Below are 26,896 nucleotides of genomic sequence, written 5' to 3'. Positions count from 1 at the left end.
GCTTTTAATAGCACTTCAACAGAAAAGCACCTCCAAAGTGCTAACAGAACACTTCTCAAAGGGAAAAGTTTCAGAATCTAGCTCAGTTTAATTTCTTTGCTGGGGTAGCATACTCTTTGTACAAACTTCCTCTGCTTTATACTCTGCAGTGAATTGTAAGCAATTACCTTGAATCACTAAAAAGAAACGACAAAAATAAAAAAGCCACCATTCTCTCTGGAATTCCGCGTGCTTCCTTTTGGTGAGAGAGGAGGACAGATGAAGTGTCTGACTTCATCTACAACTCCTCAGATGGCCCAAGCTCCCAGCAGAGCTGGAGGCCCTCTCGCCATGGGTGAGGAGATGCCAGCTGTGCCATGCCTGGCGCGGGGCTGGCTCTGAGGCAGTTCTGTGTCCCCACAGCGAGCATGCCCACCAGCGAGACCGAGTCGGTGAACACGGAGAACGTCAGCGGGGAAGGGGAGAGCCCGGCGTGCTGCGGGAGCTTGTGGTGAGTGCACGGCTGGGAGCTGAGCTCAGAACATCTCAGCATTCCCAAGGGTCTTGCTTTCCCCACTGTTTGTTTAGCCAAAAGTGCCTTGGAATAGCCAGGCTTTGTATGGCACACACAGGAGTTTGATATTCCACCAATGATAAGAGAGTTAAAGCGCTCCTAAAATTCTCAGGTTAAGGTGGTATAAAGCAATTCAAGTCAGCTTGGAGTGGAATGGTGATTTCCTGAAAGCTTTTGTAAAATATGATTTTTGTCCAAATTATAAGAAAAGAATGGAAGTTTCTAATGACATGGAAAACTGAATATTTTCTGTTAAATTGTGTATGACCTGGGGGACATGTATTTTTTTAGACAATAACTGAATATATGAGAGTATTTCTATAACCCATGGTATTCAGTATTTATTTGCTCAGTTATTCATGACTTCCAGGCAGCTTCTACATGTTTATTCAAAGTTTATTTACTGAGTTTTAAAGGAGATTTCCTTTCTTTCACCAAAAAAATTTGTAATGTTTTTGAAATGGTATTTCAGAAAATAAATAACAGACAAAAGAATTTCAGCATTCATGATGCATTTTGTTAAAAGTTTATTTTATATATGTGTAATGTCAATGCAAAATTCTAAAGAAAATGAATTTATTAATTACTTTTCCCCCATTCTTAAAAATGTATTTTCCTTTTCTTCTAGTCAAACCATCTCAAAATCCAAGTTCAGGTCAGTATTTTCCTCTTATAATCACATTCTAAGGTAAATGCAAAATCTTGGTCCAATTCTCACTCTTCTGGGCTGATCCTCACTCCAGCTTCTGGAATGTTACTCTGCAATGTCAGTACACTGAGTTTGAGCACAAAGTAAGTCAGGCCATAACTTATCAAGGATATTGTTTTGAAAGTAATGTCAAAATGCCTTTGGATCAAAATAGAAAATGCTTTTCATTGCAAGCTCGCCTACCTGCTGCACTACAAGTCCAAATAGAAGTAAATCTTTGGGAGCATGCCTTTACTTGTATCAACCTAATGGAGAAATTTACTGCTATTCTCCTTTTTGAATTTTTGTTTTATTTCTGTAGTCTGTTTATGTATGCCCATGTTATTCATACACATTCATACATATACCAGTTAACTATACTTTACTATCACTGGCTCCACACATCTTTCTGGGGAAAATAAAAAAATAGCCCCATTGGCTTCAGAAAGCTTGGAGTTATGCAGTTTGAGCCTGCTTGTGAGTCTTATAAGTAAAATATGGCACCATTGTTGTTGTTCAGTATTCTTTCGTATTGTTCGATTGTCTCATGGACTTCAATGTTAGGGTGTTCTGTAAGTGTAAGAGCAGTCAGTTTAACCTCCCCAGGGAATGAGGCATCCCACTGATGGCCATGGACAGCCCTTAGAGCAGGGGATTGGCAAGATAAGAATGTTATGTCTTGAATTCTGTGTTGATTTAGGGCAGGACAGGATATTTTTCCTTTATATGGTTAGAATACTGCAAAGGCTTGAAACGTCTTTGTACTGATATCTGAAACCAGTATTGATTTCCTTTACTACAAGTACAAATTTAAGATGCACAAAGAAAACTTAGTTAATGCTTGAACAGAGTTCCCAGCAGTGAAGCAGAGAAATCTAGTTTTATGAGTCCAAAGATATGTCCTCACTTTTGAATCCAGCTCATATCTAGGTACAGCCTCAGCTTGTCACTCTTTTTTATTTCACGGACATTTGCCCACTGACACAGTTTCAGGGCACATCAGTAGAAATCTCTAGGAATTACTAAAGAAGGTTTCTGATGTTATAGGGTAGATTTCTAAAAGGTGACCTCAGCATTCCTATTCTGTTTAATCCTGCCAGAATTCTCTTTGTGGTTTAGCTCAAAGCCTACATTTTTAGACTGAACTTAATTTGAATTCGGAGTTGATTCATTGACTTTTCTTTGTTGCTATTAAGTGTATGGGGCCTTGGAAGGTTAGTTATACTTTGTTACCCAATGAAATGTTAAATGCAGCTTAATCTAATTATGTCACAGGCAATTGGAGTCTCCATATGTTGTGGTCTACATTTAAAAAAATATAAGGAAATATTAAAAAAGGAATAACACGTTAGCAGTCCTTAATCTGCAACTGGTGATGACTTACACAGCTATTGAAGTATTTTACACATATTTATGAAAATACGCCTGCTCACACAAACACAACTGAACTTGTTTTCTACACAGAAGAAAACCACATTCTCCTTAAGTTCATATGTGTTTTCCATATAATAATAAATTTATTTTTATTTGAACTTTCAGTCGACGCTGGCGTCGCTGGAACCGCTTTAACAGAAGAAAATGTAGGGCTGCAGTAAAATCTGTCACATTTTATTGGCTTGTTATTGTCTTGGTCTTTTTGAACACGTTAACTATCTCATCAGAGCATTACAATCAACCTGACTGGCTGACCCAGATCCAAGGTACAGTCAAAAATTATTTGTCCTGGTCTTGACTATGGGTGGTTGCGTTCTATCAGTGGCTACTTTTGTACTTTGCCATTTTGTTGTTTGCTGTCTGAAGGATATTCAGCCCAGCCAGAGAGAGAGAAAAGAAATGACTGAATATGATGTTTGATTTCCATAGCTGTAACAGAGCTGAGTAATGCAGCAGCACACACCTGACAATGCTAAATTGTAAATAACTGTACTTTTATCATGGAACTGTGCTTGAAGGATGAGGAGGAAGTGGGAACTGGCACAGCAGGACTTGCTGTGGGCTGGTTGCTTAAGTTACAGCGTGGACTCAAGCTGTGAGCTGAGGAACCATGAACTGCACAACAGATTGGAAAGATGAATAGTTTATAGCTGGCAGGAAGCTTTACATCCTTGGGTAACTTTTGCCACTCAAGCATCAACTACAGTCCAACATAAAAAAAAGCAGTATTTCCTTTTTAGGCAAAAAGCTGCAAACTCATATAGAAAGTATAGTACTGATGTGTTAAAATAAAACTGGAATCTATGAGGCAATTCAGAATCTTTTTTTTCTTTAATATTTTGTTCCAGATATCGCAAATAAAGTTCTTCTGGCTTTATTCACCTGTGAAATGTTAGTAAAGATGTACAGCTTGGGCCTACAGGCCTATTTTGTTTCTCTCTTTAACCGCTTTGATTGCTTCGTTGTTTGTGGTGGCATTGTTGAAACCATTTTGGTGGAGTTGGAAATTATGTCACCCCTTGGAATTTCAGTGTTTCGCTGTGTTCGTCTCCTGCGTATTTTTAAAGTAACAAGGTAAGATTATCTAATACTGCTAATTCTAAGGATAGCTGAAGAGTGATCAGCAATTGTTTTGTAATACTTCATCATGCACTGCTCTTTTACTGTTTTGTTTGGGGTTTTTTTGGTGTGTGTTAACACACGCATTTTAATTTATAGGCACTGGGCATCCCTGAGCAACTTGGTAGCATCCTTGTTAAACTCAATGAAGTCCATTGCTTCACTGTTGCTTCTGCTTTTCCTCTTCATCATAATCTTCTCGTTGCTTGGAATGCAGCTGTTTGGAGGCAAATTTAATTTTGATGAAACTCAAACAAAACGGAGCACCTTCGATAATTTTCCACAAGCCCTTTTAACTGTATTCCAGGTAACTTTCTTTCATCCCGTATGAGACATTTTACCTTTGATCAACAAAACTGTTTAAGTGATCATGTTGCCTGAAAATATAATCATGAATACTATTTATTCAGTTTACTTTAAGTAGCATTCTTCTCATTAAATTCAGTACTCTGGTAACTTTGCACCATTTGTACCATTTGTTTCATATCTTCTTTGATCTATCTATGCAACATAGCTGTTGTGTTACTTCACAGAGTTAAATCTCCTTTCTCCATCAAACACATGACTAGAAGAAGAGGTGGAATGTTATATTTATTTTGATCAATTTATTTTCTTTAACTTATTAGGTGTGTAACATTTACATTGGGGTCATATCACTATAACATAAAAATAAGCATTAATTTCTTTAGAGACCAGGTTTTATTAAAATCTTAAGGCAAACTTGTCTGCTAGTGAAGGCAAACTAGTGAAGTGGTAGGGGCATACTTAGAGTTTACTTTTCACTTATTTTTGATGCTTTTTTAAAACTAATTTTTCCCAATTTGGATACTGGAATTAGGCTATTTGGTTTCATCTTGCTCACCATTTTCACACTTGGCTGTGTACATTACTACAATATTTGGTTTCAGCCATTGTAGGTGAGAGTTAAAGCTGACCCTGCAAGATTTACCTTGGTGTCAACTTCCTGTCACTTTGGTAGAAGTCTCATCTGGTGTTTGCCCAGAGCAAGCAGAAAATCTTTCATTTGATTTAAAGATAAGGATATATTAATGAGAAATTTCCTTATGGGTTAAAGTGTTCACATTTGACCTGACATTGCCCCTACAAAAACTTAAGGCTTTACTTTCCAATTCAGCTGAGTTAGATTTCATTCAGATTTTAGGCTGCCTCATTTTCAAAGGAATGTAGATTCCTTCACTTTTAGAAGACATTCAGGAGCAATCAACCTGTTGGTTGAAAATTAGCTGGATAAGTTTAGCTCCCCAAAAAAGAATTTTAGAAAATGGCATGCATTTTATTTTCTTAAACAACCATTTAATTGCTTGGAAGGAGAGTGAGTATTGCATGTTTTCTCAGGATGGAACAAATAATTTTCAAGACGTTACTTAGAAATATATGAAGTGTCCCTAAAGCCTGCATTGCAATACTCAGAATTTTTATCATAGTACAGATTTGTGGCCAGAATTTAAAAAAAGAACCTTAAAACATATACTAACTTGATTTTTAAGTGATGGACGTTTGTTGGCATTGCTACATAAGTGGCATTACTGAAAACCAGGACTCTTACTTTGGCATGCCAAGATCAATAAAATTTCAATAGAATTTCTTTTTTATTATTTTTGCCTTTGAAGTTCAGTCATATAAATGCATAGCACAAAATAAAAGCTGTTAGAGTTAAACCCAAGCTTTCAGGAGAGGTTTAATTGGGAATTTTAAAACAATGCATGAAAAAAACATGGTATTGCTTTATGCATACAGAAAGTTAGTGTGTTGTGTGGTCAGTGGAAATGTGTTTCTCTGTTTACTTTTGATGCTGAGTTACTACTAATCTCCTAATATCTGCTCCTTAGATCCTAACAGGGGAAGACTGGAATGCTGTCATGTATGACGGCATAATGGCGTACGGTGGTCCCTCATCCTCAGGCATGATCGTCTGTATATATTTCATTATCCTCTTCATCTGTGGTAACTGTATCCTTTACACTGGCTGGAAACATCTCTGATGGGGCTGTGTGCCAGGGACATCCACAAAATCCAGACCCTCTGCAGGGCAGGTACCAGGGCACACACCCTGGCACAGCTGGCACAAAATGTGCTGCAATGTGCCCCTTCCCTGCCCTCACTGATCTGGAAATGCCTCCTTGGCCCCACGTAGAAACAAACTACTGCCACTCTCTTAAAAGGTCAGGAGGTGATGAAAGGGCAAAAACAGTGTATTTGCTGTACTATATGGTGTTTGTATCAGTATTTGTGGTTAACTGATATGGACTGAAGAACTGAATTTGATATAGATTGTTGTAGACATGAAAGACCATGCATTATAAAAATGAATTTTTCAAAATGCCTGAACAGTCTTCACATATAATAGACAATTTCATATTCATGGACTTGCTCAGGCTAGCATGAAGTTGAATTTCATTTATTTAAAAAAATACCTCAAGCATTCTGCTATTTTAAAACCCATGACCCTAATGGATCTCTGCTCACTTTACAGGCAGTATCAGACTGGTCCATTAATGGCTGTTATTTGCAGTACACTCCAGCATCTCAAACCTCCATGCTGTAGGTTGGGAACATGTGTTTTATATCTCTCACATTGTCAGTGTTTATGCTGATAATAAACCACACAAGTGTGGTAAGGCATAATGTCCTTAAAATGATTTGAAATAGATATCTTGCTAAATGTCTTCTTGGCCATTGCTGTGGATAACTTGGCAGATGCTGAAAGTCTAAATACAGCTCAGAAAGAAGAAGCTGAAGAAAAGGAAAGGAAAAAGAATGCGAGGTAAAATAGATGGGCGTGTTGAACCAGCAGGAGAGGGAAGGAGGAGGGTATTGAATTCTTCTATAAGGATGTTTTTATATGAATGTCTTTACCAACTTCAAAATGTGCTGGACCTGGGAAAAAAATAAAAGGGTTTGTCTAGACACTAAAATAATAGACAAACAGTAAAATTTTAGATAAAAGTTAGGTAATAATTGGGGTGAATTAAGAATGTAGTGATAAACCAACTGATATTTAAACATTGCAACAGTTGGATTTATTGTGCAATTAGCACAAGAATTTATCTGTTGTTGCCAGTGCACATCTCCCTGTGGAATCAGTTCTCTAAGCCTTATATAGACAAGCAGAAAACCTTCTTTTGAAATCAGTGCAAGCCTGTTGAAGTCAATGAAAGTTGTTTGTATGAGTCCAAGGGCACAGTTTATCCCTCTAGAAAGGAGTAATGATCATGCATTGAATGCTTTAGGGATTAGCCTCTGGAATTATATTCAAAATAATAATCTTTTAAATGGATCATTGCATTCAAATGCAGTAGATTTTATTGCTCTGACACCTACAGATGTACAAAATATTTTGAATATTTTATTATAAGGCTTTCAGTTTTTTGTAGAATTGGTATAGTTCATTTAAAATTGTCTGTCTTTACGTGGCATGCTTTGTAATTGTTATTGTATTGATTTATAGAAAGGAGAGTCTGGAAAATAAAAAGAGCGAAAAGTCAGAAGGTGACCAGAAGAAGCCCAAGGATAGTAAGGTGTTTATCCTAAAACTTGTCTCTTTTCTAAGAAGCAATTTTGCTGATTTTTGCTAGGGAGTACTTTGTATTGTGCATGGTACAATTCCTTTTGTGAGCCCATCATCCCTACGTTTTTTTCCAGGCAAGGGAAACTTAGTTCTGATGCTTTGCATCCTCACAGTTGTCTCTTAAACCAGAAAAAATCCTTTTGGTTCCAGGATATCCTGAGAGGGGAAACTCTTAGAGAACGAAATTATTAATGCTGGAAAAATGTGATTTTTTTTCTTAAGAGCCCTGTAGGTATTTTGCTTGATAAGTCCAGTGAGATGAGTGAATAATAAACTCTTAGAATGTTCAAACATTCTTGATAGATTTTATCAAAATGTGTTGGTTCTATTCTTATTGTGATTAACACAGCCAGAAAAAAGTGGATACTATAGAAAAATAATTTTTGAAAAATTAGTAATAAAATGTCACCTCTCCTACATTCTCAGAGTTAATCTGCTTCAGAAAACTCACTTCTCTGACTTCAGAGGTGTATTTGGTTTGCTTTCTGTGGGCTTTGCACTCTATATTAAAGTTTATTTTTCTTTCTGTGCATCCCTATCATTGCTGTAGGTGACAATTGGTGAATATGGAGAAGGAGAGGATGAGGATAAAGATCCCTATCCCCCCTGTGATGTACCAGGTATGTGAATAGCTAGAAAACACGTTAGCTAGAAACACATGTAAGTTTGTTTGCTAAAATATCCTGAACTTGCTCCTAGTGAACATTAAATCAATTCCTTTGAAGCCAGTGAAGTTGTGCTCTCTTATCAGTGGATAAATGGGCCTAAGTATTATCTTTTTATGCAGCTTCCCAGACAGTACAAGAAGCATTTGAGAGTTAATATTGTGAGCCTCAGGACTGTTTTGGTAACACTATCTGGATGGGAGAAAATTCTAAACTTCTCTGAAACATTTGGCAAAAGAGGACATTCCAGGGCTGATGATTGGCCAATTTTTCCTTGGCCTAGTGAACATACTTATCTAAAAATCAGTTCTGTCTGGATGCATGGCACAGAATTCTGTCCTGAGTTCTGAGCACACAGTGCTCACCCAGTGCCCAGAGCTCAGCCCTCAGCTCAGGCATGGTCAGGGCTGAGCTGAACTGGGGCTCCAGCAGTTCCCAGGTGAGGCTGCTCAGGACCAGCAAAGCCAATTAATGCACTCATGCACACACCCACATGTGCACAGCACCCTCTGCCAGCTTGTGACAACATTTGGATGTTCACATATTGGTTTATAGATTTTTTGAGTCATGCTATGAAGGTGTATTTCCTATGTGTATTCTCATACAAGCTGTGCTTTTGTATTGCTATGAACAAAACCTTGATATTTTTTAGTTTATAGTAAAAAGAATGTTCAATCTAAAGTAGGTGAAGATGAAGAAGATGAGGAGGATGAGCCAGAGGTACCAGCAGGCCCACGTCCCCGTAGGATATCAGAGCTCAACATGAAGGAGAAGATAACACCTATCCCTGAAGGGAGTGCCTTCTTCATCTTCAGCAGCACCAACCCGTAAATATGACTTTGAAAAATATTGGTTTAGACATCAGGGTTCAGCAGTGAATAACAGACCTCCTTCTAGGGAGACCAGGAGTAAGGATCTAGTGTCTTCAACAAAAAGAGATTGGCTTCCCTCCTAAAGTTTTCTGATTGACTTGGTAAATGACAAGAATTTGAAAAATATCTTATTTTTCTTCCCACTGTTTAAGATAATAGCATTTTGTGCATTTAGTCTGAGTTCTCACATGTCTGCAAAGTACCCTTTGAGGTGTATTATCTATGTACTAGGTTAGTCACTGGATATAAAAGGTCATCTTCTGCATGAGACAGAATTTCTAGTGACCCTAGTAACCTTTGCAGAGGAGAAACCAGAAAAAATGTAGGAGAAAGGTTGCACATATTCTTCTTAGGGTAACAGCATTTCCCAGATCCAAACAAGCATCAAAGATAAAGACAAATTATTTCAAAAAATCAAGAACTCTAATAGTGGGATTTTGGGGAGGCAATGGAATATTTCACCACCTTAGTCTAACTCCAGAGCATTTGGACTTCTACCCTGGTGAAGAGAGCAAGCTTGACTAGTCACTAGAAGTCCTTAATATGTATTTAGCATGAGAGAATACTGTCTTTGAGTGGTAGAGGCCATCAAATTTAGAAGGAGATCAGGATAAAATGTTTTGGATACAAAATCATTAAGTTTGTTGAACATTTCAAATTGCTTTCAGCTTCAACTAACAGTATGCATTCTTGGTCTAAAATGGCCAATTTGCTTAACTAAGATACACCACACTCCAATCATCTACTTAATAACAGGAGGGAAAATTTTAACCAAGAACTTTCTGAGTCTTTATCAGAATTTAGACAACTTCATTGTGTTAATCAGTTATGAACCTGATCCTGCCTTTCTGTCAGTTTAATCCCAGCCCTGCTCTGTATTTGTGATTACTCTGGGCTCAGTGACTCTAAGCATATGCACAGTTACACTTCATGTCATGTGGCTAAAGCCTGACAGCTCTGGAGCCTCCAACACCCACATGTCCTGTAATTCTATAAGAAAATCTTCATGGAGATTCTGATTTGAGTCCTAAGCAGCACAAGGAGATCTGCAGCCTAAGCTGCATCTCTCAAGATGAGTAATTATGACAACTTCAGTGAGAATCAAATTGAACTGGGGATCTGGGATGGTTTATTATCTAGCCTTGGTCTTTCTCACCTGTGACTGCATGTGCACAGAGCTACAAGCACTGCAACTCGTGGTGTTCACAACCCAATAGAAACCAAACCCTCCCAGATGGCTTTAAGTGCATCTTCACTATGGGTGAATTGGATTTTGGATTTGTTTATGTTCTAAGGAATCAGACCGATGGCTTCAGGACTTTCATGGCTTCTAGCTGCTGATTGCTGCTCTGTTCCATCAGAGCTGGCAGAGTAACAGAAAACATGTTGTGTATTAACCATCTGCTGAATTCTGTGTGCAAAAATGGTGTCTTTCTGTATCTCCTCTTTAGAATTCGAGTGGGATGCCACAGACTTATCAATCACCACATCTTTACCAATCTCATCCTTGTCTTCATCATGCTGAGCAGTGTTTCCTTAGCAGCAGAAGATCCAATTCGCAGCCACTCTTTTCGAAATAATGTAAGTCCTTCATTTTTGTCTGAAGCCAAATACACCCTCACAGAAACAATCCTCTGGGCCTAATGCCTTGTTTTTAATTTTCATGTTAAAAAACATTCCTTCTTCTTTTTCAAGCTATACATTTATATTCCTTTTGCTCTAAGAAGCATATATCTTTAAAGACAATTAACCTTAGTGATGGAACATCATCAGTATTAAAAATTTTTATTATTTACATAATGCTTTTTCTGTGACTATAAATATATCAGGATAAAATATTCTCCATCTGAATATAATATCTATAATTTTCATATTTTTCCCTACTTTGCAGCTGGAGTAACTGATGTGCAATTCTTGAACCTCACAGGGTTTGATGCTGATTTAAAAATGCCAGTTAAAATTATCACTGTTTATCATGTTTGGAACAGACTCTGATGTGTCCTCTCTTCATTGGCTCTATTCTGTGGCCTTGGGGCACTTGCATGATCCCTCTGTCAGTGAGTGTAGGGATTCATGAGGATGTTACCTCCTCTCTCAGGGAAGCTTGTGTGGCCACTCTGAGGGGTTTGAGTTACCCCCACATTGGACTCAAAAATGTTTGGGTTCTTGATTGGCTGCATCAGAAACTCAATAAATCTCACTTTTCTCTACACTCATGTGTTAGAGGAGGATCAGAGCATGCCCAGCTCTTGCCTTGACTCATAGAAGCCATTTCAGCCTAAAAACCATTAATTTCAGTAGTCTTTATTAATAGATAAAATAGTAGTTTTATGTGGGGACTAAATACCTGTGTTCTCCCAAAACAAATTCTTGAATTTGTTTAAGCACATTTTAAGTGCTTCATCTAGTGGAAGACTTAACTGTTACTCAAAAGAACAATTATTAGACAGAGAAACTAAAATAAATTCACTCTCATGACCATGGACTTTTTTAGCCTTGTTGCACTTCATTCATAGCAAGACTCTCACATTCTTGTGAGTTGGGTTTGCTTTGGATTAGGTAGAAAATTGCTGAGATGGTGCAGCTTGGTAGTGGTCCATGGGGACTTTGGGGATGCTTTGACAGAACTTCCAGCCCTTTCCTGTTTTAGGTACAAAATGACCTGTAGAGATGGTCACAGAGCCAGAGAAACTCTTCTGCATCCTGCAGGACAGGTGGCCCTGCTGAGGCTGCAGAGGTTGTGTCTCTCTGGTTCTTGCTGCTGTTGGTGCAACCTATGAAAATCTTTTTTAGGCTGTTGGCATTCTCTGAATACTTTTCCAGTAAGTTTAGTAAAAACCAAAAAGCTGAAACTTTCTCCAGAGGTAAAAAGAGGCCAAAGCACAAAGACACTCTTCATGCACTATTCAGCAGAGCAGTGTGCTTCCCTTATCTACAAAGCTGGACCAATGGAATCTTATAAATAAATCACACTAATGGGTAGGAAAAAGAGAGAGCTGGTGGAGAATACTGAAATTGTTATTATAGAAATGCCTTCAAGGGCTGATAATTGTGTTTGTAACTAGAGAAGCATTAGGAAAATGTAAGTGGAGAGTGTGATAACTGGAAAGATTATTTCTGTTTGGGACACAGACAAAATGTGTGAGGGATTTCAGGAAGGTGTTGCCCTCTTGTTGTAAGTACTCTCACATGCCCCAGGCCTGCTTCATTTTCTTTTTTACTGCCTTGAGGATTCACGTTCCCTCCATCAGCCAGGTCAGCAGCAGAATGAAAGTTTAGAAACTGGAATGCCTTTAAGAATTTTTTATTTTATTTTAAATCTGGAGTGAATTGGTTGCTGATTAATCTTTGTCATATGGCTTTAACATTTGCCTATTTTTTCAGCCACACCAAGGGACAGCAGGATGGGATATTCAACGGAATATGGGGGGAAAATTATTTGTTCTTATTTGATCTATGACTAATTTCTTTGTGTGTTGTCTTTTTATTTTATTTCTCCTTCCCACCTGGTTAGTTGCTGAACTGCAGGAAGGATACTTCTGTGCACAACTGTTGGCTAGGTGGATTGCTGGATCCTTGAGACTAAACTCCCAGCCTCCTGCAGTTCACTGATTTAGGTGTTAGTGATGTGGCCACAGCTCTGGGTGGTTCTGAAATAGCTGTTCTTGTGCACTGAGGTCAATCCCACAGCCACAATCCTCTCAGAAACTTCATAGCACTGTGCAACTCTTGTGGGTTCTTTTAGATTTCCTACAAATAAATCACTGCTGTATCTTCCCACTTCAAGGAAAAGGGGATGTGGTGCTGATTTTAAGTGATTTGTTATAATTAATTTGCTTTGTCACACTCTGCACAAGCCTATACAGGAACAATATAATGTAGCAGAATGTGGGGTGATCTGCACTTTAGAAGCAGCCACTGAAGTTTTATTTTGTGATGCAATACGTTGGTAAAAACCACAGGCCTTATTAATAAATATTTATTCTTTGTTTAAGATTCTGTATCTCTGCTAAAGGCTGAAGAAAGTATCTGTGAAAGATAGTAGAGGAAAAGTCTGAAGTGAAAGGAATTGTTGCCTATTGGGTCCTGTCAATTATTAAGGGGTGAAATCTAATACCTGAGCACAGTGGCATCTGTTCAATTTTTAAGCAAATAAAAATGGTTGCACAGTAGCTGGAATTTTAAACTACTTTGTCTAAATCCTCCATCTGTCTACTTAGATTAATTCAGGTGTTGTGTATGTGGTCTAAGTTGTGAAAATTATGAAGAGATGGATTTCTTACTGTGGCACATATTATACCTTGCAGATACTTGGTTACTTTGACTATGCTTTCACAGCCATCTTTACTGTTGAAATCCTGTTAAAGGTAATGCATTGTTAATTGATCCTTGTTAGCCCAAAAGCAGCTTTAGCAATAATGTTTGTAACTTTTTGTTTACCTTCCAGATCCTAGGGTATGCAGATTATGTCTTCACTAGTATGTTTACATTTGAGATCATTTTGAAGGTAACAGGTTTTTAAAGGAAGCTTGTTTAAAAGGATTTTCCTTGTGTGTCACCTGCCAAGAAAAGGCCCTTGAAGTGTTCTTTGCCTTTTCTCTAAGCTATCAAAGCTAAACTTTTTTAAACTAGAGGATTTTTTTTTATTTGACAGTTCCTCATAGTTTTGATTGGTTATTTTTTTACCATTGGGTGCATGAAGAAGCTGATTTTTTTATCATTACATCAGTTTAATAATTCATTTTTTACCCTTTTTAAACTTACAGTTGTCAGAAAAGGGAAAAATCAATCACTGCGCATGAGCTTTTCCTTCTCCTTGCTCTGGCATTTCTGAAAGAGATAATCAGTCTTTTAAGGAGGGAGCATGTAATTTCTCATTTATTTTGCTGAACTATATCTACAGAGCTAAAATAGTAGATAACTATTTTCTTGCAATAGGACTTGCAAGATATCTTGCATTTATCTATCTATACACTAAGATACTTTGCATTTATTTTGGGCATACATTTAAATTCACAGACAGGCATAATTATGCTTGCTTAAATGTATTACCCATGCATGAGCCAAAAATTGGCATTTTAATGTATAGTTTGTGTACTGATTATTAAGGATATCTATTGGGGTTATTCAGATATTCAATGTACAAGATTTACTGTGGTAAAGAAGATAAATAACCAAAAAAATGCATTCACATGAAACAAAATGCTGATCAAGGAAGGAAAATTTTTCATTGGAAATTGGCAAAGCATTTTTTCAGAGATTTACATATGATTCATAAATGTTTCATGCTATGCTTATTCTCACCTCGAGTTTTTGGTTGAGTAACCCTGATTTATACACTTAAAAATTGCTGGCACACTAAGAATCTGTACATAAACTATGCATTTCCAGTTGAGGATAAAGCTTAACAAGATCTCTTCTCCCAGCTTTTGCTCATATTGCTGTGCATACTCTTCACAATGCAATTTGATTATTACTAATTGGTGCAATATTTGGGCTGTTTACAAGATAAGCTGTTCTGTAAGTAATAGACTATTTTTATGCTTGTGAATTTTCTCCCAGGCTTAATGTTTATCCCCTTATTTCACATTTTCAGCAGTGAGAAGCTTGCTATAGAATTGATTATTCTTATTTGTACCACACTAAAATAATCTCCAGGGGTTTTGCTGCTAGAGAAAGGCCAAACTAAAGGAGAGAACAGAGCATTGAAAAGACCTGAAGCATTAAATCAGACAAGCTCCCAACTCTGAATTTGGGAAGCCATAAAAATGTTATCATTGTAACTGTGGCAGAAGAAAGGCAGTAAACTTCCACATGCTCTGAGCAGCAGGGTCTCCAGCTCCTGCAGTTCCATTTGTGTTTTTCTAGGAGGCAGAGGAATTATAAAGGGCAGGATAAAGAGGCATAACTGGATGGGTTAAGAAAAGCAACATTGCTGCAAACTGCAAGAGATTTTGGCACTGAGCAATTTATGAGTTATCCAAGGGAAGCAGGAAACTCTAGAGCTTGGGCTGCTGAAATCTGGAATTGTGAAGGTTGCAAGGAAACAAGAAGCTACGTCACAACCAAAATTGTTGATGCTTCTGACTTTGGTTTCTCCAGGAAGCTCTGTAGTGCACTGACATGTAAAGGAAAACAAACTGTACCTAGAGATGTGCACAGTCAGGAGCTGACACAGACCCTGCCTGCTTTGCTAACCTGTCCCAGACTCTGGCTTTGCTTGCTTTGCCTGGGGCCCTCCCTGTCCTCTGCTGTGCTTCCCACAGTGCCCGAGCTGTGCAGAAGGAGAGTGCTCTGCAAGGAGAAAATGCAAAACTAGACCTGCAGGAACAATAGTGCTCCTTAATTTCCAGGCAAAAAATAATAGATGAAATTGAAATTAGGATAAGCAGAGGCAATATTATCACCTGCAGTGAAGAAACTTGTACAAAAGCAAGCACTAAACCAGAATAACTCTCAGCATGTAAGAAGTCTCCCTGTGCTCTCAAGCAAGGATTCCCACATTGCACAGTGTTGAGGGTATGAATGAGGATGTGAAGAACAGAAAAGCTGCAACATCACTTTAAAGCATTTGAGAATTCTCCCTGCATGACATTGAAATTCAGTTTATCATGCTGTTTGGACAACTTGGGAAAGGTGCAAACATCAGAGCAAAGGTCAGATTAGGGATTTGTGCTTTCTACCTCCCCTTACTGTGCTGATCCCACACCATTTAAACTTACTAGAGAGCTGTAAAAAATTCTTCCACTGGGATTTGTGGTGATTGAAATACGAGTCTCCATGTGAAGATGGGGAGATATTTAGCTCACCTGCACTTTAATGTCAATTATGCACCTAATTTTTGTGGGAGTTATTATATGAAACTTTGTGTGCTGCTCTTATCATATGCAATGTAAATGGGTAGTTGTAGATAGATGGTAGTTTGGTTTTCAGGCTTATTTTTGTGTTCAGCTCCCAACAGAGTTTAGATGTACTCTGTACAGCTGTAAGTGAATGAGCTACTTTAATGGAAATTTTATAATATAACTATGTTATATGTCTCATGCCATGGCATAGGTTAAAGCTTTAGCATTTTTACTCTTCTAGCATTTGGGAATATTTAGTATTTTGATTACCAAAAAGAGGGCTTAACAACAGAATAAGGAGATTAATTTTTGCTTCCAAAACCCCCATCTTTCCTTTGCAGAGGTCCAGCCTTTACTGGTGGTGGTGCTTTGCCATGCAGGAGGCCTGGAAAAGTCTCACACTGCACAGGGATGCAGGGCACTGGGATGCCCATTGCCTGGAGCTCTGCTCTACACTGGGAGCTCTCTTGAAAGCTGCAGCAATCTGCTGTGAGGGGAAGTGAAATAAAATCTCTTCCCTACTCCTCCAGGAACAGAATAGAGAGTGAAGGGATTAAAATGCACAGTCAGTATGGGATGTTCCCTAGATGGAATCAAATTTTCTTACCTGTGGAACACAAGGAATAGCTCAGTGTTCAGGCTCTGTAAGAGGACCTTGAGGCTGAAGAAATTAGAATTCTTGTGACTGAACTGGCTACAAGGTGTTTTTCAGAGGTATCCTTGTTTTTGTTATGAGTTTTTAGTTTCAGTGTTTCAGACTTAATCCATAACTATGGAAAGACTTATGCAATATTCTGTTCAGCTGGGAAGTCTGTGCATCTAATGGTTATTTGGATTCCTCTGTGCATTTTTTAACTGGTACTTACAGTTAGGGTAGGAAGTTGAATTGATGGATTTAGGAGTCAAATTCAGCTTTGTGATACCCAAAACCATCTGCCCAGGTGCTGGCTGGAGCCATAATTAACAGAGCCTCTATCACTGGCTCCTAATCAAACCTGCAAATGATGCACACAAGATCCACTTTGTAAACTTTTTTCATTTAAATATAGGGACAGAAAACAAAAAAATTAGAGAAAGTCCAAAAGGCAGAGCAACGTTTGATATTCCCCACAGAACAGCAAAATTTAGGGACCTCTGATTAGACAGAATTCAAAACCTCTATTGGTTATCAGGTTATTTCAAGGTAGCCACTCATGTCTGCCAGAAGCCAAAGCTAAATAGCCTTGTAGTGCTGCCTTAGGACGCCTTGTCCTGCTTCTGGACTGGCTTTGGCACTCAGGTGTTTGCAGTATGTTTTCAGCTCCTTTTCAGTTCTTAAGATAGTGTGCATAATTAGGAGTCAGAATTTGGACCCTACAGTTTAGTAAACATGGAAATCTCAAATGGTTTTTTGTAGCAATTTTTCTAACAAAGGCCAAATTAATTCAGGGTAATGATCTATGCCTCATCTGTTCTTACACAAAATAAAACATTTGTTGATATCAGAAACAATTGATGTTGCTTGAGAAGAATTTTTCTGATTTAAAAGATTTAATGTATGTAGAGGGATTGTTTTATATCTCAAAGGATTTTAGAAAGTGAGATAGTATTGTATGCATTCACACTCCAGGCAAGTGTCTTGTAAACAGCCTAAATGCGAATTTGAATAAATTGAAATATAGACTAAGTGTGTAACAATTCTATTTTTAGATGACAGCTTTTGGAGCATTCCTTCATAAAGGGTCCTTCTGCAGGAATTATTTTAATTTGCTGGATTTGCTGGTTGTGGGCGTTTCTCTGGTATCATTTGGGATTCAGTAAGTACTACACTTACCCTGTGAATGGTTTATTTTTGCTTTGGGGTTTCATACTGAAATCAGTGTTCCAGCTCCTTTTGTTCCCCCACGGTGTGTGGGTGTGCAGTGCTCAGGGATGGGCTGGCAGGAGGGAGTGCTTTCCATGGAGGGTGTTGTAATTCATCACTAATATGGGGTGGAAACAAATTACTACTTCCCACAATTACCAGGAGAGCAAGGAGGAGCCCCATGACACTGGTATTGGTACAGCAGGGATTTCCTGGAGCTGCAGGAGCTTTAAATCCCTTCCTTTGAGCCATTCTCACACCTGCAATCTGATTTTATGAGCTTGGTCTTTCAGTGTTGACCTGTAGGGATATGGAACTAGACAGTGTTTGAGGGGGGAGAAGTTGTACTTCAATCAGTTTGTAAGTGGTAGTGGAGAGAGTTTTTTTATTTTGTTTGGTCAGACTAAACAGAGTAAAAGAATCTAAATGTACTTCTTGATTCATTGGGTGTTTTTTCCATATTAATAATAATCTGTGAAAGCCTTAGTGACTCAAGGAGAGCAGGGCAGGGTGTCAGGCAGCTGCTCCCCACTCTGAGCCCTGCTGGTACCAGATCTCCTACTGCACAAACTTTCAGTTTCACAGGGTGTTCTTTAGAACACTCTGCACTCTTATTTCCTCAAAATGCAGTCCTAGCTACTTAAACAGAGAGAATCAAAGTCATTTGAGATCTTTTCATCTGAAGTTAGTAGGAAATGGAAGGGTTCATTGATTTACAGGATTTACTCAGTGTCTTCAAAAGAGCTTGTCAACACTGGAAAATACTGTGGGGACTATTTTGCTGCATTATGGTCTTAGATGAGCTTCTAAGCTGTTAATTCCAAATCTGCTCCAGAAATCAAAATGATTCTTATGGTGTTTATGAGATCAATACTATTTTCTAATAATAAAGAATCAATAAAAAGAATAAAGAAAAGCCTTGTAAATATATCTTGAGAGTTCTAGTTGGAGGGGATTTTCTTCAAATTTCACATTTCAGGAATTTGCAAGGATATTGTTATTCTGTGATAAATCAGTTACCTTAACAGTAATGGTATATTTTTTTTTTCTTCTAGATCAAGTGCTATCTCAGTCGTGAAGATTCTGAGAGTTTTAAGAGTCTTGAGGCCTCTAAGGGCAATAAACAGAGCAAAAGGACTTAAGGTGTTTATTTTTATTTTTTAAGTTATATTTCTGGTGGCCTGATCCTCCAGTCCTGCCTCAGGTTAAAAATTATTGCTCAAGAGAAATTTTCTGCAGAAGTTCACAGAGCAAGGGCAGAAATCAGTCACTGATTGTTAAACATGGCTGGTGTTAGCCAGCCCAGGCTCTGCCCACAGTTACAGCAGTCTGTGTGTGGAGGAGCTGCCACACACACTGCCTGTCAGTGCATTTCAGTTTTATCCATAGTGCCTATGTGATGTCTACTCAGTGGTGCTGATGGGTCTGTGTCAACAAACTTACAGACAGGTTTAGAAAACCTGTCAAATTACAGTGTTAGGTAGTATGCTGGCACCAGAAAAATAGTAATTTTTAAAAAGAATGCAGAAATTACTTTTATGATATATGGTCTGTGACAAATTGCATTGAAACATATTTTTTTCTTTGTTTCCAGCACGTTGTTCAATGTGTCTTTGTGGCTATTAGAACTATTGGTAATATCATGATTGTTACAACTCTGCTGCAATTCATGTTTGCTTGTATTGGGGTGCAGCTGTTTAAGGTAAGAGACTCAGAATTTACAGTCCATAAAGAACAGAAAAGCTGAATTGAATTCTTGGTGGTTTGCTGCTGGGACTGGGCTGGTCCCATCCTGAACCAATCATAGTATAAAAGCATTTATTTTGCATATTCTGCATTTTGTCATTGCTTTTTGTTTTTATGTGTAGGGAAAATTCTACAAGTGCACTGATGAGGCCAAACAGAACCCCGAGGAATGCCGGTGAGGAGATCTTTGCTCTAAGAATGTGCCACATTTTGTTCTGAATAACTTAAACTGTGCATGGGCAGGCATTGTGCATGGGTCAGGCTCTTTAGGGTTGTGTAAATTGGAATTGTCATCTTAATCCCACAAGAAAACACAGGTTAGCAAGGAAATAAAGCAAACATGAGGAGGCAATGTAAGAAACAGCTTTGAATGGTGCATTGAGTTACCCTGAGGTCAGCTCAGCATTTCACTAATGCCAGTCTCTTTCCCACAGAGGGATTTACATCGTTTATAAGGATGGAGATGTCGATAGTCCCATGGTCAAAGAGAGGGTCTGGCAAAACAGTGATTTCAACTTTGACAATGTCCTGTCTGCTATGATGGCCCTGTTCACAGTCTCCACCTTTGAAGGCTGGCCAGCGTGAGTGGGTTCTCTGTGTTCGCACAGTGTTGTTACCAGAGTTGCATTTTCCAGAACAATTCACTGTCATTTACCAGACATTTTTGGGCAATAAAGCAGTTTTAAGTGGTGGTGGAAAAAGGGAGGAAATAAAGAAACCTATTATCCTGAATCTGGGCACTTATCCCATATTTCAGGAAAAATATGAAAAGGTGAACTTTTTGGTATTGTTTGATTCCCAGTCTTGCTGCATTTGCTATAAGGAACTTCTCCTCAGCTCTAATGGAAGTAACAATTCTAGATGCCTATCCATCAATGGCCCTTAAATAAAGCTAATTTGAAAGTTTTAGGCCTTCCAGTAAACATTTTACTAAAAAATCAGACAGCAGTACACTCATAGAAAAATATAGAAAGGGCTAACTGCCACTCACTATTTCCCTAACTGAGAAAATTTTACTTGGGGAAATAAATGAAAAATACAAAAGTTGGGTCATTAACTTAATTCTTTGAGGAAAAAAAAAGAACATAAGAAAGTGTGCTGTGATTCTTCTGGTTTCTGTATTCTTGAAAGCACTATCAGTAAATAGAAGAAGATATCAGTGAACATCAGACCATTTCTGAAACCTGTCCTCTGAGTCTGCATCCTTTACTATTTTTATTTTAATGGTAATAAAGATAAAATTTTGTTTGTTTTTCAGGCTGCTATACAAAGCCATTGATTCAAATGGCGAGAATGTAGGACCTGTATACAACTACAGAGTGGAGATCTCCATCTTTTTCATCATCTATATCATCATTATTGCTTTCTTTATGATGAACATATTTGTTGGTTTTGTGATTGTTACATTCCAAGAACAGGGAGAACAAGAGTACAAGAACTGTGAGCTGGACAAAAATCAGGTTAAAATAAATAATGAATTCTTAAGTTTTGAAAGTAGCTTTTTTTGTTTATGCATGAGGAGCATCCTTTCTGCTTTGGGGCAGAAGAGGGCACCAAACACATAGCTTAGTATTTATTAATTTTTTTTACTATCTGGGTATTTATTTAACTGAGTATTCAGGCTGTTGTACCTTTCTGTGAGCCCAGTCCATCAGTGTTTTTGTTGTGAAAGGTGTCCACTAAGTTTATTGGCTTCCTAGCACCTTGCCTTTTGGTGTCACATTAATAAGAATACAGCCAGGTTACCCTGAGGCAGAGATAGTTGTACACTAAGAACTGGAAAATAGTTTTGTGTTCCAAATAGTCTGAAAGTGTCCAAAGTTCAAGTTTTCAAAATGTTCCACTTCTCACCCCCATTTATTTAGAAATTCACTGGGGATATTCAGATTAAAATTACAAAAATCTGTCCCCATTTACTGTTTAATCCTTTGACTGAGAAACTCTTAAGTCACAATTTTTGGGGTATTTTTGGCTGACTTCATTTAAAGAAAGCCAAGCATGAGACAGCAGCCAGGATTCTTTCTGCACCATGTGCCCCATTAGTCAGGCCCTGTAAGAAGTCCTTCAGAGACAAGTAGGAGGCCCAGCCCTGAAGATTTTGGGCACTAATAGATTATGAGATGAATCCATGATGTTCCTACATAGGTGATTTTGCTGGGCAATTTAACTGAGCTATTAGAAGTAACTCCTCCTCAGTATTTATTTTGCTGATTCTAGGGTTTTATGCTAGGCAGATCCATTGGTGGTTGACAAGGGAGTAAAGACAAAACATGGTTTAGAGATGACTTAATAGTCTGGCTATGTACTATACCCATACATAGTAGAATACATTAGTGTATAAAGGCAAAACCCTCTAGAATTTCCATGAGCATTATTTGGTTTTTGCATGTGGCTGAGTAGAGGATATGGTTAGATACAGTTGTCAATAATCAAGTAAGGATTGGTAAGCTCCTTCTGCTTAATAATAAAAGGACCTAAATCAAGCAGACAGTCTGGTTTTGAGAGTTATATTTAACAATTTTCACTTAATGGTTGTGTTCCCAGTTGATGACCTGCTGGGTTGTAGTCTGACAGTTTTTGCTGTGTTTGTTTTCCAGAGGCAGTGTGTAGAGTACGCCCTGAAGGCTCGTCCTCTCCGCAGATATATTCCAAAAAATCCTTACCAGTACAAGTTCTGGTATGTGGTGAATTCTACTGGATTTGAATACATCATGTTTGTCCTCATCATGCTGAACACCCTTTGCTTGGCTATGCAGGTAGGAAAAGCAGAAACTCTCTTGAAGCTGTTGGCATAACTTGAGGGGAAGGGTATGGGTGGGATAATGCTTTTAAATGATGGCAACCGGTATTTTTTTATGAAGTAGAGTTTTAAAGAAAGCACTTCTGATCACAGTAGTTTTCTGTGACATGTTCTAGTTGTCTCTTTCTTTCCCTAGTATTTCAGATTTTGGTAAGAAAAAGCATGGCTTGAATTCAGTTTAAAAAATCATTCTGCTTCTTTCAGTATAGTTGCATACCCTGTCCTCTTAAAAATACACCTCCTACACACTGTGTTATTTTGTGACTACCATACTTCAGACTCTCTAAGCAGGTGTGACACAAGCCTGTGAAATTTTAAAACCTTGCATATAAAACTTGGGCAAATGTTGTTATCTAATACTCCTATTTTGAGGGAACAATTTTCTCTCTGGAGATTCCCTTAGGATGTTAAGGAATGAGTTTTGTTCTGCTCTGTGCCTAAACAGAATAAATTGAAACAGTTCCATGCTTGACCAGGGACACTCTGCTAATCTTCCACGTATATAGATGTGCTTCACAAATTTTACTAAATGTTTTCCTATGCTGCTTTTTTGTCAACTTTGTCTTAGGCTGTCTTGCTTTCAGTTCACATTTTAAAGCCTTTACTTTTGTAAGTGTTTTATTTTTCATTCACAGCACTATGGACAGTCTAAGCTATTTAATGATGCCATGGACATTATGAATATGGTTTTCACAGGAGTGTTCACTGTTGAAATGGTTTTGAAACTGATTGCATTCAAACCCAAGGTAAGTTTAAGATATGCTTTAATTAGGTCATCACCACAGGAGTTAAGTATGATGAGTTTCACACTTGTTGTATATTATTCAAATAACAAAAAGAATCAACATTTCCCACCTTTATCTATTAGAGAAATTATAATAGAAATGTAACTCCAGGAAATGAAATGCAGATATCAGAAAAAAATCTAACAAAGTGGTTGATGAGATCTGGAATATTTTCAGGTAATAAAAATGTCTCTTTCTAAATCAGATAAATAATTTCCTGTTTGAAACATCACCACATCTCCTGTTCTGGATACTACACTTATTACTTGACACTAATTTAATCTCCAGTAAAGACCTGTATCCAGTATAATTTCCCATTCTAAAATGCAAAATAATTTCTTTATTTTATAAAACACAGCCAAGTATTACATACACATAAATAATTTACATACGCAATAGGCTTTTAAGATTTTTATGTTTTCAGTTATATATACATAATATTTGGTAGAAGGCCCCACACTGAGTGGTTAATTCCTTGTTTTAAAGGGACACTGTCAATATGAATGATGCAGGCACATTTTCAGAAGTAGATTTGCAAGAGAAACTGGTAACTATAAATGGAAAAAAAGATAAAACTATCCTGTGGCAGCTAATGCTGCCTTTTTGTTCAGTTCTCATACTGCATTAATGAAGTGCAGAAGTTAATGATGAACAAACAGACTAAATTTGTTTTTAGTACAATGAAATTAATGTTTATTCTGGGTGAGGTAAATGAGTAAAACGTGCTCACTTGCTACACTTGGAATTTGATAAAAGACAGATGAGCCATTTGAGGTTTACTGCTCTCACCATCCAAGGCTGGTACTTTTCCTTTCCCATTGCCCTTCTTTTCAAGCAGCCAGGATATGTGCCCAGGGGCTGGCAGAGCTGTGCCCTTTGCTGGTGTGCAGCAGCCCTGGCTCTGTGCAGCCCCATCCGTGCTCTGAGCTGGACAGTTCTGTGCTCCCGGCACGGCTGCCCACAGCTCAGGCTGCAGCAGCTGGACTACAGCTTTCCAGACTTTCAAACTATTTATTCAGCTTGTATGTAGTACTGAGATTGGCTCTACAGCCTGAGCTACTTGGTTTAAAGCCAGCTTTGTTTGCCTGCAGAAGTGAAGGAGTGATCCATCTCTTGAGATCTGGTGTTGAGATGTGAACTGTGGAGTTCGGGGTGAACGTTTACCCGCTCTCCCGTGGTCTCGCTCTGCACTGTCCAGTCCATTGTACTTTTCTAATGAATTTATTTGTATTTTTGTGTCAGCTATCTTATTTAAATGCTAAGGGTTTCACATTAAAAATAGCACAGTATGAGGCCCCAGAGGAGATAGCTCAGCTGTGTGGACCACAGTGTCATGAGTATGCTGGTTGTGTTTCCTGATCTGTATTTCCTGTTCTATATCCTTGTTTTGCACAGAGGACTTTGCTGCATTTTATCATCTGCTTTTTGAAAGAAGATTGTGAATCCTTGTATGGTTCTCCATGCACTTGTGACTGTAGTCAGAAATAGCAGCTAATGCCAAACACAGTGGTCTGATCATGAGTGTACAAATCACAGTGCTCCATTTGTACTGTGGGCTTCCTACTTGTTAGCAAATGCAATGTGTTAAAACTGGTCTCTAAGACTCTGTACAATTTGAGCTTTAATTCTGTTGCAACATGCTTTCTATCTGACTGGATGCTTTCACTGTGAGACATCCCTGGATCTGAACCCTGAGAGTGTGAAAGGCAGACACTGCCAGTGGAAAGGTCTCCTTTCCTGAATTTTGGTCCCCCATAGGTGCAGAACACCTTAAACTTTTTAATTAGCAGGACAAGGTTTAAAGACCATGATGATAATCAGACTTTTGGAAGAGACTAATGAGCAGGAAGGAATAAAGTATATTTAAGGTTGTTCCTGTTATTCTTTGGAGATTGTAAATTATCAGATACTCTGCAACAAAACCTATTGGCAACACATTACATAGTTCATTAATAATCAAAAATCAGATAGCAGCCTTAAGCAGAATTTTAATGTCTTTAATCTAAATTTCAAAATAGATGCATGTTTTAAACAACAATTAATTGCTTTAACTCATATTAAAGTTTAATAATAGTAGGAACAATCTGAAACCAAACTTAATGCTTTGCTTTAGGGTCCATGAGGAAAGACTGATAAATTTCTTCTATGTCTATGTCACTGGTGGGTGGGTCTCTTAGGCTAGTCTGACAGAATAAACTTTTATTTATTAATTTTTTGCCTTTAAAAAGTTATTTCAGAGATGTTCAAAGCATCAAATAAAAACTCTAACTCTGTAAAAATAAGAATAGATAAAAACCTGTTAATTTTTATCTCATCTGCTTGACAGTGTCCCCTTAATATGCAGACAAAAGTCCTGTGAAAACGGTGATCTTTTGATTTTGCTGGTCATATAAACTTAAGGCTACTATAAATTATTGATGCTCTTCCTATGATATTGTGTTGTGTAAAACCAAGGCACTGCAGGCTGCCTTGCAGCTCTGGAATACATAAAACCTGGAGAAGTGCTCAATAGTAAAGGTGATGCTGAGTGTCTGGCACACTTGACTGGGAGATTGGATCACACAAGGCTTTGCAGAATGAGGCCCCAAAATTTTCCAAGAGAGTACTAAAAGAACTAAAATATTTATGTGGTAGATGTCTGGAAAGATATTTTGTTGCTAATTCTTTATGCCTACCTATTCCCCAGGATTTGTGATTTTGTCCTTCGGCATTTCTCAATGAGCAAATTTTTCATAATATAAGCTAAAAGAACAGGTCTTTTTCCTCACATTTTCTAAAATCTGTTACTCAGCATGGTTCAGTGCCATTCAAAACAAAATACAGCTTTGGAATCAAAAATTATCCATCCACACAGACCGTATGTACAGCCTCCTGGTAGCCAGTTGTTGCTTAAACTTGTAATGATTTTCCATGTCGTTTTACATCAGATTTTTGTAAGAAAAAAGGAAAGATGGCTAGTAAGTGAATTGATCTTGGGTCCTTGCAGTGGTGAAAACAACTTATTTGCATGATGTTTATTTGCTGTGACTTGTCCATTCCTCCCTTTTCCAAAACCATCTTTATTTTCTCTTAGTTTTTTGTTTATTTGTATGCTTTTGCTTTACATATTAGTTTGAACAATATTTGTCTATACTGATGGAAAAGGTTTCATAAAATAAATAAATAAGTGTGTAAAGTGTTTTAGCTGTATTGAATCAAAATGTGATTTTTTTATTTCAGTGCTTTATCTTGTAGCATGTCTAGTAAAGTAACTTTTTCTGTAGCTGAAATTATCCTTTATTTGGAGGACCTTTTTTGGTTCCCATTGTAGGGGAAGATGGATAGCACAGCTCAGGATTGTGCTGATTATGTGTTTGCTGTTTGCCAATAGTCTCTTATTTTTTGTATATATAGATAGAAATATTGCTATTCTAAAATCAAGGAAGATGCTTAGAAATAAGGAATGCAAATGATCAGGAAGAACATGATGAGAGCAGCTCCCTTTAATTGGTTGGCAGCTGCTAATCTCATTAGGATTATAAAATTCAATATTGTTGGGTGATTCAGTGTGATTCTCAGTAAAGCTTTGGGAATTGCTTGTTCCCATGAGCAGGAAGGGTAAGGAGGGAGCAGCCAGGAACTGTGCAAGAGCTCTTAGGAGTGAAGGCATTTCCTCAGGAGGCCAAATCCAAGAGCACTGGCTTTTTGCCCCAAAACTGGTATTGATGGTTGATCCCAAAGAACCAGAGAAGTGCAAAGAGTTGTAGAGATAATACTCTGATCAATTTTCCTCTTTCAGCCCCTTCCTTAGACAAAGGAATGATGGAAAGCATTAGAAACATAATGAGCCTTTCCTGACCCTGCTTCCTCTCCAAGAATGTGGAGCTGTTGTCTACTGTAGCAGCTCTCTCATAGTCTCCAAGAGGAAATTTCCAATCAAAATAAGCCTCTTTTCAAATATTAATGTACTCAAGTGCA

The 26,896-nt window shown here is 37.9% G+C and overlaps 1 protein-coding gene across 6 annotated transcripts in view; it reads left to right on the top strand.

The window, feature by feature from the left end:
- Positions 1–26,896, top strand: part of CACNA1D (calcium voltage-gated channel subunit alpha1 D) — a 168,902-nt gene that overhangs the window by 98,406 nt on the left and 43,600 nt on the right. For 3 of the 6 annotated variants that reach the window (XM_071439778.1, XM_071439779.1, XM_071439775.1), the window contains exons 10-29: positions 403–490; positions 1,182–1,208; positions 2,781–2,941; positions 3,524–3,749; positions 3,894–4,101; positions 5,645–5,765; positions 6,465–6,579; positions 7,264–7,333; positions 7,934–8,003; positions 8,731–8,875; positions 10,372–10,501; positions 13,228–13,287; positions 17,455–17,561; positions 18,664–18,751; positions 19,203–19,310; positions 19,477–19,529; positions 19,789–19,935; positions 20,613–20,814; positions 21,952–22,110; positions 22,790–22,900. In XM_071439778.1, the coding sequence (XP_071295879.1) occupies positions 403–490; positions 1,182–1,208; positions 2,781–2,941; positions 3,524–3,749; positions 3,894–4,101; positions 5,645–5,765; positions 6,465–6,579; positions 7,264–7,333; positions 7,934–8,003; positions 8,731–8,875; positions 10,372–10,501; positions 13,228–13,287; positions 17,455–17,561; positions 18,664–18,751; positions 19,203–19,310; positions 19,477–19,529; positions 19,789–19,935; positions 20,613–20,814; positions 21,952–22,110; positions 22,790–22,900 (2,396 nt within the window). Of the gene's footprint in view, positions 1–402; positions 491–1,181; positions 1,209–2,780; positions 2,942–3,523; positions 3,750–3,893; positions 4,102–5,644; positions 5,766–6,464; positions 6,580–7,263; positions 7,334–7,933; positions 8,004–8,730; positions 8,876–10,371; positions 10,502–13,227; positions 13,288–13,367; positions 13,428–17,454; positions 17,562–18,663; positions 18,752–19,202; positions 19,311–19,476; positions 19,530–19,788; positions 19,936–20,612; positions 20,815–21,951; positions 22,111–22,789; positions 22,901–26,896 lie in introns of all 6 variants that reach the window. The other 3 variants (XM_071439776.1, XM_071439780.1, XM_071439777.1) reach the window with 2 other exon arrangements.

This window comes from Agelaius tricolor, unplaced genomic scaffold (assembly GCF_023055355.1).
Source record: "Agelaius tricolor isolate 1412-34295 unplaced genomic scaffold, bAgeTri1.0.p SCAF_14, whole genome shotgun sequence".
Classification (NCBI taxonomy): domain Eukaryota; kingdom Metazoa; phylum Chordata; class Aves; order Passeriformes; family Icteridae; genus Agelaius; species Agelaius tricolor.
The sequence above is the reverse complement of the archived record's forward strand: the minus strand, read 5'-3'. Positions and strand labels throughout refer to the sequence as shown.